The sequence below is a fragment of the Gracilinanus agilis genome, chromosome 1 (assembly GCF_016433145.1).
Source record: "Gracilinanus agilis isolate LMUSP501 chromosome 1, AgileGrace, whole genome shotgun sequence".
NCBI classification, from domain to species: Eukaryota; Metazoa; Chordata; class Mammalia; order Didelphimorphia; family Didelphidae; genus Gracilinanus; species Gracilinanus agilis.
In genome coordinates this window covers 149,556,839-149,575,133 of record NC_058130.1, presented here as the reverse complement: position 1 = coordinate 149,575,133, position 18,295 = coordinate 149,556,839, and the positions used below count along the sequence as shown (strand labels likewise).

The 18,295-nt window shown below is 34.7% G+C and overlaps 1 protein-coding gene and 1 pseudogene across 1 annotated transcript; both read left to right on the top strand.

The window, feature by feature from the left end:
* Positions 1-1,389: 1,389 nt before the first annotated feature.
* Positions 1,390-2,331, top strand: LOC123230995 (olfactory receptor 13D1-like). Its single transcript, XM_044657197.1, has one exon. It carries the CDS (start codon positions 1,390-1,392, stop codon positions 2,329-2,331), a length of 942 nt encoding a protein of 313 aa, XP_044513132.1.
* A 9,459-nt stretch (positions 2,332-11,790) lies between these two features.
* LOC123248990 lies at positions 11,791-12,820 on the top strand (annotated as a pseudogene).
* Positions 12,821-18,295: the final 5,475 nt, after the last annotated feature.

Here is an 18,295-nt window from a genome sequence, read left to right as displayed (position 1 = left end):
CTGAGCTACCCAGCTGCCCCCTGCTGTGTTACTTTTTAAACTTAATTACATACACATAAATTTTACCATAAACATTTCAGATAGGATCATTGATTTAGAGCTGTACACACTGAGCCTTTCCATTTGTCTTTTCCATCCTTGAAGGTATATGGCCATTAGTGGTATTATACAATTTAGTGATAGTTTAATATAATCCTAAATTGTTTTCCACAATGATTTAACAAATTCACCAGGCCACAAAGAGTATTGCTGCACAACCCCAACAACATTTACCATTTTGGTGTCTCTATTTCCAATAAAACTGATGAGAGAAGAAACCTGAAGGTTGTTTTATTTTGCATTCTCTCATTATTAATCATTTCAAACATACTCACAATACTTGCAAATGATTTTGAAGGTTTTCTGTTTTTCACTTGAAAATCTAATATTTATATCCTTTGACAATTTAGTTGTTGGAGATGGTCTGTAGTGCGTGCATATTTAAATACATTTCCTATATATCTTGGGAATAATACCTTTATTAGACCTATTTGGTACAAATATTTTCCCCAATAGCTAACCTCTTCAACTTTAGCTATAATAATTTTTTCATTATATTCTCTAAGTAAGAGATTGTCTTATTCCTTCTTAAGATTAATTCCTCTATATGTGCTTTTAATTCTACTTCCTTCCACTTCTTGAATCTAACACCTTCAATCATTCTCCTATATCAGTCACCTTTCCTACCTTGTATTGACTCCTTCACTTCTCTCTTAAAATATTCTCAGGTCTTCCCTATCTTTTAAAAACAACAACAGAGAGAAGAGAAAAGAATCAAAAGAATAATGTAGAGCCTGACTAGAACTCTTACCTAAAGGTAATAATAGCAATAAATTAATGTTAAATAAACAGCAATGAAAAAATTGGGGAAAAGACTGATGAGTGTGTTTGTATATTGAAGCCAATAACCATACTATTATGAATAGTTATCAATAAATAATAATTAATTGATAATAATGATGATTGTTTTGGAGAAAAATAATATTTTTGATAGGTGCTTAAAGGATGTATTTTTTTCAGTTCTCTATTTGTTCTTTAAAATTCTGCACTGAAATTCTTTAAAATTCTGCACTGAAATTCAGTTTCTGTCAAATTCATTCCTAATGTCTCCTTGTAAGCTTTATTTTTGTTTTAAATCACCCTGGAAAATCATTCTGATGATCCATGATATTTAAATACCTGCACAAGTCAGTGGAAATAAGAATAAAACAAATATTGGAAGGTAGGTAAAGTTTATAATTCAAAGTATGAAGCTGATTTTGAATATAGTACATTTACTCACTATTACTATTTATTCCAATAGTTTTGAAGTGTGTTCTTGAATTCTATAGGTGCCACAGCTAAAATAACATGGACAAGGGGAATTACACACCTGTGACTGAATTTTTTCTGATTGGGCTTTCCCATTACCCAGGTCTCCAGATATTTCTTTATGTCATCTGCCTGGTGATGTACTTGGTAATTTTGTTTGGAAACAGTTTCCTTATTATCATCAGCATCCTGGATCCCCACCTTCACACCCCTATGTATTTTTTCCTTGGAAACCTCTCCTTCTTGGATATCTGTTACACATCCTCCTCTGTACCCCAAGTTCTGATAATTATTATGTCAGAAAGAAAATCCATTTCTTTCACTCGATGTGCACTACAGATGATTCTATCTCTTGGACTGGGTTGTACAGAGTGCATTCTCCTGGCTGTGATGGCTTTTGACCGGTATGTTGCCATCTGTAATCCCTTAAGATACACTATAATAATGAACAATGGACTTTGTGTTCAGATGGCGGTTTGGACCTGGTTAATAGGGTGTTTGAACACGCTGCTACCCTCTGTACTTGCCCTGATAAAGCCTTTCTGTGGGAATGTCATTGATCACCTTACCTGTGAAATCCTGGCTCTTCTCAAACTGATTTGTGGAGACATCTCCATCAATGTCCTACTCCTGACAGTTGGAAGTATTCTGTACTTAATGACTCCTCTCCTGCTCATTTTCTTTTCTTATGTCTTCATCCTCTCCACTATCCTGAGGATCAATTCTAGTGAAGGGAGGAAGAAAGCCTTTTCCACCTGCTCAGCCCACCTAACTGTGGTGGTATTGTTCTATGGTTCAGCCCTTTTCATGTACATGAAGCCCAAGTCCAAGGACAGTCAGATTTTTGATGAGATTTTTGGATTGTCCTATGGGGTCATCACTCCAATGTTGAACCCCATCATCTACAGTCTGAGGAACAAAGAAGTGAAAGATGCTGTGGTGAAACTTCTATTCAGAAACCTGTACTTGAAGAGAATGTAACAAACTTTAAAGCTTATAATGGGTTGATTTTGTTTCTTACACATTGTCCTTTGAATTCAAAGATGATGTTGCCATTTTTTATTATAAAGTATAACACTGTTATAGGAAAGTTTAATATGTGACCTTCCTCCTTTCCACACAGAATATACATCTACCCCATGTGAGACACAGATCCATCCTATAGAGTCCCCTGCCACGAGTCCTCTGTAGCTCTGCCTCTGGATCTCATGAGGTTCACAAAAACATTTATTAGGATAAATCATCTATACACAAACTAATGGAACTCATTTGATGGCAGTTAGAAAAATGATGTTTCCAGTTTCCCAATTTTACCAATATTAAAATACAAGAACTTTCTAGAAAATATTATAGAATATATTTATGTATATATTCAACATACATTTATGAAGGACACATTATATTGTATAAAATCATATAAAAGATAATAGGAAGTAAATTTCATGACCTCTAACTGTAAAGGATTACAATGTTACAGGAATCAAAGAATCACTGAATCTCAAATCTGGAAGGAATCTCAATGGTCTTCTGATTTGATTCCTTCTGGATCAAGAATCCAATCTATATCATATCTGTTGTCCAAATTTAATGGAGGCAATTTACTCCCTTGAAAAAGTTAATCTCATTTTGGTCTCTCTTTTACTGTAAGGAAGTTTTTTCCTTAACATCGAGCCCACATCTCTTTTTCAAACTTCCAGATTTTGCTCTTACTTTTATGTGCCTGGCACATAGTAAGATCTTAAAGGCCTTCTCTTCATCCTAATTCTTCTAGATATGGAGAAGCAAAATAAATCTGATCCTTCATACACTATAGGACAGCCCTTCAAACTCTTAAAGACAAATGTCATGCTTCTTGTAAGTCTCCATAGCTACATCTTCTTATTTCTTTCAAACAGTTCCAATATACTGTGGCCGCCAAGTCTTTCATCTTCATATCCTATGCCTTTACACTTTGTAGCTTATCAATCTCTTTACTAATATATGCTACATACAACTTAATTTAATACAATATTTTATTGTATAATAATTTTACTTAATACAATATTAAAGAAAAAGTATGACCAGAAAAGACTCTCCTGGCATCATAACCTCTCCAGACATAGGTACTCTTTCTCTTAAGTTGAATACTATAATCTTTATGACCTATTTAAGTTGGAGTATCATATTAATAATGCTTTCAGTCCACTATAATCAGACCTTTTTGGATGGATTTTATGTAGTGACAGCAAGGGATCACTGTGTACTTATAAATAAAATTTTTGTAAACCAGTGATTTTATATTTACCCCTATTAAGTTTCATCAGATCAGAGTGATCTTATTGCTATTTCTAGTGGAAATGGCAAAACAATCTACTGCCCTTTGCTCATTTACTAGCCCTAAGATTGCTTAGATCAAAATTCCCTACCTCAGTCTCTAGTCCCCCATATACATTGTATCTCCCAAGAAAAATGTAAAGTCCTTGGAAGCAGGGGAAAATCTCACTTTTGTATTTGTATCCCATAGCTTAACACAATGTCTTGAATATAGTAGGCATTTAATAAATGCTTCTTGAATCACTGGCTTTTTAAGAAAAATATTCCCTACAGAAGTTTGATATTCATTTTATTTTTTTAATTTTTTAATTTAAATATTTTTCCATGGTTCCATGATTCATGTTTTCCCTCCCTTTTCTTCCTCTCCCCTCCCAGAGCTGACAAACAATTCCACTGGGTTATACGTGGATTGCCACTCAATACCTATTTCCCATATTATTCATTTTTGTAACAATCTTTTAAAAACCAAAACCCCACATCCAATTCCCATATAAACAAGTGAAAAATCAAAAGTTTTCCTTCTGTGTTTCTACTCTCATAGTTCTTTCTCTCAATGTGGATAGCATTCTTTTTCATAAATTCCTCGAGATTGTCCTGGATAAAGTCAAATACATATGATTGTCTCACAGTGTTTCAGTCTCTGTGTACAATGTTCTTCTGGTTCTGCTCATTTCACTCTGCATCAGTTTGTTGAGGTCTTTCCAGTGTGTATGGAAATCAAGCAGTTTATCATTCCTTATTGCACAATAGTATTCCATCATGATCATATATCACAATTTGTTCAGCCATTCTCTAATCGAGGGACATCCCCTCATTTCCCAATTTTTTGTGATCACAAAAAGCATGGCTATAAATATTTTTGTACAGACATTTTTCATTATTATCTCTTTGGGTACAAACCTAGTAGTGTATTGCTAGATCAAAGGGTATGCATTCTTTTAAAACCCTATGGACATAATTCCAAATTGCCTTCTAACTGGCTTTTTTAAAGGAAGAATAAAGCCATTAAGTTAGTAAAAAGAATATTGGTCTATACCTAGTTCTGCCAAACTACTTTCCAGTTGTCTCTGACAGTTTTACCAAATAGCGATTTCTTATCCTGATAGTTTGTATCCATATTTTTGTCAAATACTGTTGTGGAGAAAATCTTGCAATGATGTTTTCATGGGTTGCAAGCTGGCAGTTGCCAATATAGAACACTGTACCTGGCAGAGGACCCAGGCCAGGTGCCAGGGTGACAGTTGAAGTGAGGGTATAAAAAAGGGTCCACAACAATACAAGGTTACTATAATTTTTTACTACTCTTTGTTGTGTCTTTTTTATTCCTCTGATCTAAAAAAAAAGAACCAAGACAACTGGAACCTATCAGAAATTTTCTTGGAAAGGGAATTGTTGAAGAAGTAATTTCTCTGCAGTACCAAGCTTCTAATAATTTTCAAGTTTAATCTTACAATATTAGAATTCTAGTTGGAAAATGTAGCTTAAATCATAATGCTGGAGCAACAAATATTGATAAAATTCTTTGAGGAATTTACCTTTCCCCCTGGAAAATGAATAATTTTATTTTTTATTTTAGTTTTATCCAATTTAAATTACAAAGAATTATAAACTTGATGATTTCCAAATTACTATTAGATAGACATTATATTTGAAATAAAATGACAAATTACTTTTAAAATTCATAATACCTTAGGGAAGCTGGGTAGCCCAGTGGATTGAGAGTCAGGCCTAGAGATAGGAGATCCTAGGTTCAAATCCAGCCTCAGACACTTCCCAGCTGTGTGACCCTGGGCAAGTCACTTGACCCCCATTGCCCACCCTTACCACTCTTCGACCAAGGAGCCAAAACATAGAAGGTAGGGGTTTAAAAAAATAAATAAATAATTCATAATACCTTGAGCATAATACTTTTCCTAATCCTATCAAATGTTCTCACTATTTTGAATTTAGCTGTTTTTTTAATTTTGTATTTAGTCTTTCTATATTTATTCTAAATATATTTATAAAGGTAAATGTCTCACCTATAGAATGTAGATTTCTTAAAATCAAAGATTTTTTATTTTTATTTTGTATTCCCAGGGACTAGCATAGTAGTTAGCCATAGTAGCATTTGATAAGTGGAGAATGATTACTTTGAAATACATATAGTAGATAATCTTAGTGAAGAGGGAGACAACTATTATTGTATATGTATGTATGTATGTATGTATGTATGTATGTATATTTGATCTTGATTGTGGATCATAAGTTATAGACAAATTGACACATTTGTAACTATGGTGATTTTTAATGCAACTAACATGAAAAGAAGCAAAAGGGTTGCGAATGTAGTATGTTATCTGGCTGATTCAACTTAACTGAATTAATGTTATTTGATTTATTACAAGTTTTTCATGAAATGTATTTTAATTGTATTTTATTTTGGTTTTTGAGTTGCATGTTCATAAATTCTCATCATTGTTTGGAAAGTTTGTGATGGTATTTTAACATTGGTTAAAAAGGGATTTTAACAATATTATTCAGATCTGGAATGTGATATATAAGTAAAGGTTGGGACCTAGTGAATCAATTGATCATCACCACTTAAAAGCAAACTTTCATTATGTAATAATTCCTCCACTGAATTATGAACTAAGTAAGAAAAAGGTTCAGAGGCCTCAATCTAAGGATCTCAAAATGTATAATAAGTTATTTGTATTGTCCTTGTACAGTTGTTTTTCAACTGTCTAACTCTTTTCAACATATCTAACTCTTAGTGACCCCACTTGGGATTTTGTTGACGCAGATACTGGAGTGGTTTGACATTTCCTTTTCCAGTTCATTTTCAAGATGAGGAAACTGAGACAAATAGGGTTAAGTGACTTGGGAAGGTCACATAGCTAAGACGTAGTTGAGGCCAGATTTGAACTCAGGAAGATTCTGTTCTTTGTAATCACTGCTGCCTTTTCTATATATTCACTAATCAACCCTTTATTGATATAATTCTGCAATTTCCCCAGCAATTTGGGGCAAAATAATTGTTATTGATTTTTATAGATTCTCTCCCCTTCCTTCTCTAAAAATATGGACAACATTTTTCTTTCTCAACGTCTTGTGGTATCTTTCAATTTATGAATGATATTTCACACTCTCTGGATCAACAATCATATCTGGCCAATTCTGTAGTCATATATGTAAGAGGACTTGAATTTATCGAGAATAACTACTGACGCTCATATCTCTTTTAAAAAAAAATTTACCATCTGTCTTAAAAACAACACTGAGTATTGGTTCCAAGTCAGAAGAGTGGTAAGGATTGGCAATCAAAGTTAAGTGACTTGCCCAGGATCATAAAGCTAGGAAGTGTCTGAGGACTCATATCTCTTAAATGATCTTGGGTTCAAGGCTCTTACTCATGAATGATCACTGTTTCTTTTTTTTACATAATTCATGTTTTTACTTTACCCTTCACCCCCTCAACCCCCCCCCCCCATAGCTAACTTGCATTTCCACTGGTTTAACATGTGTGGTCAGTCAAGACTTATTTACATATTATTGATAGTTATATTGGTGTGGTCTTTTCAGGTCTACATCCCCAATCATGTCCTCGTCGATGCAAGTGTTCAAGCAGTTGTTTTTCTTCTGTTTCCACTCCTGCAGTTCTTCCTCTGAATGTGGGTAGTGTTCTTTTCCATAAATACCTCAGAATTGTCCTGGGTCATTGCATTGCTGCTAGTACAGAAGTCCATTACATTTGATTCTACCAGTGTATCAGTCTCTGTGTACAATGTTCTTCTGGCTCTGTTCCTTTCATTCTGCATCAATTCCTGGAGGTCTTTCCAGTTCACATGGAATTCCTCCAGTTTATTATTCCTTTGTGCACAATAGTATTCCCTCACCAACATATACCACAATTTGTTCAGCCATTCCCTAATTGAAGGGCATACCGTTGCTTTTCAGTTTTTTGCCACCACAAATAGTGCAGCGATAAATATTTTTGTACAAGTCTGTTTATCTATGAACTCTTTGGGGTACAGACCCAACAATGGTATGGCTGGATCAAAGGGAAGGCATTCATGTATCGCTCTTTGGCATAGTTCCAAAATGCCTTCCAGAATGGTTGGATCAGTTCACTGTTTCAAAGTACTTATTGCCTGCTTCCAACAAGTTACTTGTGACCTAGCTTTTAGATAAATCTTCATATCTATGGAATCATATTAACTCTAAGGATGCTTCTAGTTCTAAGTTCTATGTTTTATATTTCTCATACCTTACACTTTTACTTTCCATATTCTTATCCTAAGAGACTGTCCTACCTTTCCATTTGATTATTTTCAATTTTAAGGTTCTTTGAGTCTTGCCAAATGTTATCCTCTAATATCCTTGATCCCTCTGACATTTCATTTCTATGTTCCAAGATTTATTTTCTGACATTCTATAGTTCTCTGATTTTTGAATCTTTTGAATTCAATATAATTGGATCCAAGACAAGCAAAGCTAAATAGAAGTCACCATGTATACATGAGAGACAGTATTATTTGTGTCCTTTACGTCTCACTTCGCAAATATATCAGAGGATGTGACATATATATGTATATATATATGAATTTCATTATTTATTTATTTGTTTTTATATAATTTTATTATGTATGAGACCTCTACTTCATAGTAATCATTTATTTTATTATATTGTAATATGAGAATATGCTTCATTACAAACACACATATACACATATAAACCATGATGCCTAGGTTTACTAAACAATTTATGCTTTCAAACTTTAGATATACCTCCAGTGTTACATAGCTTTGATTTTCTTTGACAGATAATCTGACACTTCTCTGTTTTACTGAAATCCTTGCTCCCATCCAAGCCCATTTCTCAGCAGATATTGGCTCATAGATCTATAGTTTGATGGGACTTCAGAATTCATCTCATCAGAGGTGTCAAAGACACAGCCCACAGTCTGCCCTATAGCCACAATGCTCCCACCAATAGCCAGAACCAGATTCAAATGTAATTGGGAAATACTTAACAAAATAAATAAAAATTCAATAGAACTTAAAGAATGTTAATTTAAGGTTTTCTCAGTCAGCAAGAAGCATACAGGGATCCCTAAATATAATTTAGTTGTCCCTACTTCTACATGAGTTTGATACTATTATTTTGTTCAACCCCCACATTTTATAGATGAGGAAATGGAAGCCCAGGAAAGTTGAGTGACTTACCCATTGTCAAAAAGACAATAAACACCAGAGGTTGAATTCAAATACTCATTTTCTAAATCGTGATCCAGTCTTTCTATTGTACTTTCAAATCACTTTGCCACTTTTGCTTTACTAAACCATTTTTTCTGACCTTTACTGCCCCAGCTTCCCTTCTCCATTACTCTAAATCTTTTTTTTTTAATTTTTTAATTTTTTTCCTTCTCTAGATTAAAAAAACTGAAAGTCTTCTATAGGCTTTTAAAAATCAATACTGGGGAAGCTAGGTGGCTCAGTAGATAGAAAGCCAGGCCTGTAGTTAGGAAGTCCTGGGTTCAAATATGGTCGCAGACACTTCCTAGCTGTGTAAACTTAAGCAATATTGGTTCCAAGGCAGAAGGAAAGGGTTTTTAAAAAATCAATACTATTACTTCCTAATATGCCCTTACTCCACAACAATCATCTTTTAAAAAAAGAAAGATGGGTAAGTAAATTAAACTAGAATAGTCCACACAAAACTACACAAGCCTCATTCCATTTCTATTGACCAAAATTTTAATACCTAAGAAGGAACATATATTTCACTCTCAGTTTTCTTTAGTCAAGATTGGGTACTGACATTTTTTCTGTCTTGTTTTCTTGTACATCATTGGGTCATCCTAGAAATTATTCTCTTGAATCTTCTTACATCACTTAGCATTAGTTCATAAGTTTTCCTAAATATCTATGGATTGTTCATATTCATAATTTCTTAATGCAAAATTATTTTTGTCACATCTGTTTATCACAATTATTTCTCCAACCACTACTTGATGAGCATCATGAATGCACTTGCTTTCTGACTACTTCTCAAATATTTTTTGATTATCATATTTGATATTGTGATTTGTGTATAAGATATGTTATATTAATTTCTCAGTATTAGTGATTACAAGAATTCTTTCTCATTCTTGTTGATACTTTGAATTCATCTTACAAAAATTACCTGTTTATATCCTTTAACTATTATTTATTATAGATTGGGATTTGTATATTTTTACATATATTTGGATAAATTTCCTATTTGTCTTGGTAAAATAGCTTCATTACAGATACTTGCTCTGAAAATGTTTCCCAAACGACATCTTCTATTCATATTATAGCAGCAATGATTCTTCACATATCACAAAAGAGGAAATATCCACATTCTGTATCAAGTTTTAAAATTCTCCTCTAATATTCTTCATACTATCTAATTCTATTTCTTCAAAGATCTTCTTCATCAATCTCCTCTCTTCAGTCTTTCTCCCTTTCCAATAACTCCTTTCTCCTTTCAAAGTGTTCCGTTCTCATTCATTTTAAAAAAGATAGCAATATTTATCTCAATTTATCTCCTTTTATATATATGCAATATATATATATAATATAAATCTCTTATCCTCCTTTCCTTGAAAAAGCCTTATATAATTATTGCCTTTATTTACTCTTTTCCCATTCATTTCTTAGCCCATTAAAATCAAGCATCTGACCTCACCACTCCACTAATATTGTTCTTTCCAAGGTTACCAACAGCATAATTAACAAATCTGATAAACTGTTCTTAGTTCTCATCCTTCTGAACTTCTCTCTATTATTTACATTGCTGAATACATTCTTCTCCTAGATAATCTTAATTCCCTGAGTTTTCATGATGCTTTTTTCCTTAATTAATTTTATTGCTCTTTCAAATCATTTTTGTTCTATCTCTTGCTCTCTTTCCATCATTTATGAGGTATCTACAGGATTCTTCTCTCTTTCATCTGATAATATTAGTTAATTTTCTTTCATATTATATATTTTAGTATGCTTTAGATTTTGAATTTTATGTTTCTCTTTATTAATGTTCTTTTTTGTGTTCTTTCTCCAGTTTATCTACTTGTGGACTGGGTTTCTGCTTTTCGTGCTTGATCTTTTAGTGCAGGGGTTGGCAACGTATAGCTCTCGAGCCATATCTGGCTCTTTTAAGGGCCAGATATGGCTCTTTCTGCAGGAGCCATAAAGTTCATTTTTTTTCAGGCGCTGTTACAGGAGCGCACTGTGAGCACTGTACAGCTCTCACGAAATTACATTTTAAAAAATGTGGTGTTTATGGCTCTCACGGCCAAAAAGGTTGCCGGCCCCTGGTTTAGTGTTTCAACTTTCCTCATACTTCCCATAATTTGACTTTTGAAATCCTGTTTGCCCCTTGCTTCTTCCATTTTCTACTGGTACACAAATTCCTCAGGATTGGCTGCTTGCTCAACAGCCTCAAGACTGGAAGATATGAAGACTGGCCAGATAAACCTCCATTTCCTGAGAAATTTCTTGTGGAAGCAGTCTGGGACAAGCTAGATTTCTAGTCCTTCTTCTCTCAGACCTGTCTTTCAATACTCCCTTCTATTCTATGGCTAAGAACACAGTCTTCATTTTCCTTTCTGATGGCTACCTTGCAGCTGTATCCTGAATCACGAGCCTGGAAACTTATTTGTCTTTATTGCTGTGAGTGTGTAGGATCAGTTAGGTGTGAGGACTTTGAATCAGTGTTTGAAATATTGAAGTCATCTCGTGTTAATCATGAGATTTTTACCTCCATTGGGAATTATCTTCTCTTATGGATTCAGAAGTCATTCAATAACTGACCAATACTTTTTAAAAATTTGTTGGGACTGAAAAAATTTCTAAAACATGGCTTTTTTTGCTGTTCAAATTTCTTTCAAATTATATGAATGCTTTTATAATTGTCTTTGTTTATGCTATTATTCATATATTTAAACACCTTTTCTTGTGCATGTAAATCATAGAAGAAATCATATTGAAAGAGAAAAATAAATACTTCAAACTATGACTTTGATTATGAATGTTATTATTCTTCATTATTATAAATCATTTCATTTGCTTTGAGTTTTGTCCTTCCCTAAACCATACAGGTGACATTGATCAAGTGACATGGAAAATGGAAATTTCACAGCTGTGACAGTTTTTCTGGTCAGGCTTTCTCTTTACCCAGGCCTTTGGATATATCTTCTATGCTCTGCCTGGTGTTCTACCTGATGACCCTTTGGGGAAATAGTATTCTCATTATCATCCACATCCTGTATCCTTACCTTCAAGCTCCTATTTATTTTTTCTCTGGGAATCTCCCCTTCCTAAATATCTGTTATATATCTATTCCTCAAGTACTGATGAATTTTATGTCTGTGAGAAAATTCATTTCCTTCTCTAGATGTGCCCTGCAGATGGCTTTTTCTCTTGGATTTGGGTGCACAGAGTGCATTCTCCTGGGAATGATGCCTATGTGTCACTATCTGCAATCCCCTAAGATACATCAACATGAACATAGAATTCTGTGAGCAGATGACTGCTGGGACCTGGATTATAGGGCATCTGACCTCCCTGATGCAAACTGCATCTTCTATGATGATGACTTTCTGTGGCAATATCATCTATCCCCTTAGATACCAAATACCTTCTCAAGCTTATCTGTGAATATGTCTTTGTTAATATGTTTATCATTATGGTGGAGAGTATTGTTTTCTTAATCATTCTTCTGCTGCTCATTTTCTTCTTTTATATCTTCATCCTCTCCACCATCCTGAGGGTCAATTCTACTAAGAGTAAGGGGGGAGCCTCAGCAACCCTCCCCCATTGTGGTAAGATTGTTTTATGCCTCAACCCTTTTCATGTACAAAAAGCCCAGGCCAAGGACTCTAAGGCATCTGATGAGTTTTTTTCTCTGTCCTATGAGATCATCACTCCAGTGCTGAGCCTCATTATCTACAGCCTAAGGAAAAAAAAGATGAAAAAGACTATTGAGAAAATCCTGATAAGAAACTTGTACTTTAAAAAAAGAATATGGAATGCTGGAGCTAGTAGTGGAATTAATTTTGTATCTTGTATGTTGTCTTCAGTATTCAAAATCAATATGGTTCTACTTATTATTAAATGCATTAGCGTGGATGCAGAATGGAATGTGTGATCCCTTTCCTTTCCACATAGGGAATACATGTACCTTATTGGAAGCACAATTCCTCTCCAGAGTTTCTTACTTTATATCCTCTGTTTCTGTGCCTCTTAGTCTCTTTGGAGTTTACAACACCTTCAATAAAAATAAATCACACATACATATATACTCAAAAACTGAGTTTTCATGTATTGACAATTGATGGAAGTGGGTGGGAAATGGTATATCTAATTACCTAATGACAGGTTCAGTAGAATTAACAGTCTTTCATCAGAATACTTTGAGCTTTCTGTATAACAATGCAGATTATATATTTACATATTTATATGTTCCACACATATTCATTAATCATATATCTGTATATATGTGCATTTACATATGCAGGTGCATGTATATATGTGTGTATTTATATATTATAAAAAAGAATTAGTCCCTGCCTTCAAGGGGCTTACAAAGAGTAAGAGTCAGAATCATGGGACCTCAGATTTGAAAGGTATCTCTGGAACCTTATACACCAGCTCAAAACTGGTTCAAAAATCCAGTCTATATCATGTTCAGAATGTGATCGTCTAACCTCATATGAAGGGAGCTACACTACCTTAAGGCAGTTCATTCCATTATCAAATAGTTTTTATCATAAGAGAATTTTTCCTTATGTTAAATCTAATTATACCTCTCATGAGTGTCCTGAGGTTGTTTCTGGTTCTGCTATTTGGAGTGAAGAACATGTCTGATCCTTTATCTGTGCTACAACTCTTCAAACATTTGAAGACATTTATTCTATGTTCTGTTAATCATATTTCTTTCAGCTTAATATGATCATTTCCTTCTGAAATGAGAAAATGGCTGTGAGCCCAGTCCTTGTGAGTATGTATAGCATCACTTGGCTAATTCAATCTCCATGTGGATTTGGAGCAGGAGTAGACAATCTTAACTTACTTCAAGTTTGCTTCCTATGCAATGAAGAGGATTAGCTGCATAACTGGAACTGGGGTGGACATGATATTCGAAAGGCACCAGTACAGAAATACTAGCTCTCTTTCACAACACTTCTTCCCGATTGGTGGCATTTTGGTGAGAGAGAAGACAAACTATTCTAAGTGGAGATATTTTGTAATATAGACCTTTGAATGTAGACTGTGATTAGGGGCCTCATGAAGAAGATGTGAAGCTATGACCATGTGAGTTTTGAAAGGTCAGGAGAGTGAACCACAAGGATCTCAAGACTTGAAGATAGAGCTAGGAATTTTTGCCAATGGATTCAGCTTGGGATCCATGAGGAGTAAGGATTGACCTTCAGAACTCAGTGATAGTTGAGCCACTAGATTATCCAACAACAATGTTGCATTTAAACATGACTTTGATGGAATAAATGAAATACAGAAACTATATTAAGTCTGAGACCACTTTCTCCTTGGTCTGAAATAATGTAGAGGACAATACTTTCCTGAAGTGTTGGCAAGCAGAGGACAGTAAGGATAATATTTTATGTTACTTCTCTTGCTATATTTTTCAAATATTTTTCAAATAAATATCCTTTTGTAAAGCTTATCAATGTTAATTGGTTAGATGGCATTCACTATCCCACTATCAGTTAAGAGGCAAAATGCCATTTGAATGGATGGCATTCAAAAATGCCATTTGAATGGATGGCATTCAAAAATGCCATCTAGCCCTTCTGCAATATTGAGAGAGGTGCAGCTGGCCTCCTTCTAAAGGGATGAGGCTGAGATAATAGCTACTTCAACCAAATCTCATATTGCATGGCCTCAGAGTCCAATATCTATCTCCTTTCCCTGGAAACTCTCACTCTTAATCAATATTCTTCCTAAAATGCATTTAGATTTAGATACAATATTCTAGAGATGAATTCTACATTCAGAGCAGAGTGGGATATTGTGTTATTATCATTCTCTAGTCCCAGTCACTAAATTTTTTTAACCTTATCATAAGATGAATTGTGAAAAGTTGATAATCCATTAGTAATGGAGGATCCCAGAATACATTTTAGAGTTAGCCTCTAAAAGCCACAAGGAATATAGTGATAAGGGAAAGAACTACAGGTTCCACCATTTAGTCTATGACTGCAGAAAAACTATTAAGAATCTCTGAATAGACATGAGCCAAGGGAGGTAGAAGGCAAAGTATGCAAGAAACAAGGATCCAGAGTAGGCAATAGGGTCAGACTAGCACCCAGGCTATGGTCCAGCTGGAACAAGAGACAAAATCATATCAGCACTTAGTAAAAGACCTGAACCTAAGCCTCAGCAAAACACAGGGTGTAACTAGCATGCAATACAAGACTAGCTAGGCCTCAGATATGAGAAATGATAGGGCTAGATCAGAACCAAGTCCAGGGCCCAAAAATCTTAGAACCTGCTTATGCATGAGACAGGGCTCTACCATCACCTTAGATAGGGTGAAGCCCAACTCCCACAAGCTTTTTGGATCCCAGCACAGTCACTTGGCATATCATCTCTTCCTCCCGATTTAGCACCATCCACAAATATGATAAACCTGAAAGGCCATGATAAAATTGGTGAAGGTAGCAGGGCCAAAAGCAGAGTTTGGGGGTAATCCACTACACATGCCCTATTAAGTTAGTAGCAATCTAGTCATCATCACTCATTAACTCCAGTCCTTCAAGCAGTTCTGCATCTGTATAACTGTTCTCTCCATCAGTCCACATCTCTATTTTGTCCACAAGAAAAATATGTCATCCATAATTACAGATGTGAATATTCTAGTCTGTATAGGAAACTCAGTGGCTTTTGAGGCATATGTTTTTTTGAATGTCTTTATTAGCAAGGTTGGGGGAGGACATTGAGGAGTGAGAAATCAATCCACACATGAAGACAATAGAATATTTGCTCCAGAGTCCCCCACTGGTACAATAACTAAAGGTGGCAGAGAAATATGGAATTGGGCTTGAAATATCCAGATAATTGCATCACTCTCCCAGTGCCTGGCTTCACTAGAATACAGTTGGAAGTGTCTTCCAGTTTTTAGTTTTGTTTGTGTCATCAATTAAACCTGTTTATTAAGGTTGATATAATTAGGTTGTTAGGAAGGAGGGTTTGAATTGATAGCACTCCCTTTACCACACAAAATTTTCTCACACACAGTTCCTACCTATCACTTTAAATTACTTCAGGGATTACAAAGAGTCCCTAAGAACATTGGGTAGGGATGATGTGGTGAAGAGTGTAAGAGGGCATTAAATTGGCATCTGTTTCCAGGGGATGATCCCTTGGAATGTTCCAGGGACCACAGACTGAAGCATACACTTATCGTAGATGTGGGAAAATAGTAGTTTTCTCTAAACAAGGTATTGTCATGAGGTGGGTAGAAAATATAGCATCTTGTTGACTTTTCTAGTGTTTCATAGCATACCTGAATTGTAGCCACACACAAGACAGGGAGATAGTGTCTGGGATTATATCTCTATGTTTGATAGCTCAAGTCATCCAAAATTTTTTGGAAGTGTGTTTATTATTCCTTTGTCCATAATGGAGAGGGAGCTAACTTGGCATAAGAGCAGAAGGCCTGGATTTCACCCAGAAAGGTAAATGAGAAGGGTTGGAAGTACCTTGGGAAGGATAATTTTAGGAGGTTAAAAAAATAGAAATGGAAGATGTGGGCGAAACTTAGGAATGTTGAGAAGAAAATAAATGTCAAACAGATAAAGTTGGATGGGAAACCTTCATGTAGATGGTCAAACTAGGTGGCATAGTGGACAGAATGCTGGTCTTCAAATGAAGAAGACTTGAACCCAAATCCTGCCTCAAATACTTGCTAGTTGTGTGGTCCTGGGAAAGTCATTTATACTTTCAACTTCAGTTTCCTTGTTTGTAAAATGAAATAATAATAGCATCTACCTCTCTGAGCTTGTGTGAGTATCAAATGAGATCATCTTTCTAAAGCATTTTGAAAAGTGTTTTATAAATTCAACACATTATTAAAATGAAAACCAAACAAGTTTCGTCAGGATGTATTTTGCTCCATTGGAAAGAATATATTGCTGACAATTAGCCCCTTGTATCTCTTACTGATGAATGATTACAATATCAGTTCAACCGTCCTAGGGCCCAATCTAGCATGGTTAGTAACAATCCATCCTTATATTTTCTCTCTAGAAAAATCAAGATTTGGACTGAAATGATCTTAAAGGTTCTTTTTAGCTCTCACATTCTATGTTCCTTCTAACAGCATGCAAAAGTATTTATTATGTTCTGTATCTTAAGATTCCTTCCAACTTTCAAATTCAGTTTTCTAAGGTAACATCTAGCTCTGACCATTCATGTTCTAGTTTCTGAAGTCTCTTCTACTTCTTCAAATTTGTTTTAAGGATCATAATACTCCAAATATTCTATAACTCAGTGATTCCATGATTCATTGTACTCAAGACAAATATAGTTTAACTAGAAAGTCAGAGTGCCTAACTATAAGAAAAAAAAAGATTCTCCCACTTTTGCTTCTCTCTTCCAAAATATTTTCAGTACAATTATGTGTAAGTACAACTTAATAAATCATAGAAATTATGTGGAAAATGTGGGATTTGTCGATGTGGTAAGTAGCAAAGAATCTAATTTAAATATCTATAAATGAAGCTGCCTCTTTCGCCTGGTAGAAGAAAAGAACCAGCGATATTGTGAAACTCAAATGAGATAATGGATGTAAAACACTGCAAATGTTAAAATGCTCCTTAAATGCTAGCAATTATTATTAGTTTAGAGTCACTAGGTACCAAATCTAATGATTACCTCTTTCCCTGAATCTTCTATTATGCTCCAGCTGAGCTCAAGCATAGTTTATAGAACAATTCATAGATGTGCTGGTAAATATTTAACAAATGGGTAAGAGATTAAGGGTAGGAAGAATGTATATACACATGTTTAAATTTAATCTGCATTATGGATTCTCTCAGTTGTAGATAATCAACAAAATATTCAAGCTCTGATTGTGATTGTGGAGTTCTGAGGCACACATTGAAAAATTAACAATGGATTTTCACAACCATGTTAAAAGTTCTCTCCAGCACATCCTTGGAAGAGCAATTTTAAGCATGTAAAAGAACTTATTACAAACTATAGTGCAACAGGGAAAAGATCTTCAATTGATAAAAAGGAGGGAGGTGAATACACACAACAGCAAGATTCAGAAAAGACAAGAGGCATCTTTTGCTCAGTAATTAAAAAATAAGAAAAATGGGATTATGGAGAAATTTTGAGATGGAGAGGAAGGAATTTGAGAATAAGAGTAGGAGAGAAGATTTTCTGATTGCTTAAATATGAAGTAGAATAGATGGAGCTAGAGTAGGATATTTGGGGGAAGGTTACAGTTGAGAGCAATTGGACAGAGGGAGCAAGTATTTGAATTTATACAAAAATAGCCAAACATGTCCAAACTACTGGGATGAGAAAAGACAGAGAGAGAGGGAGAGAGAGAGAGAGAGAGAGAGAGAGAGAGAGAGAGAGAGAGAGAGAGAGA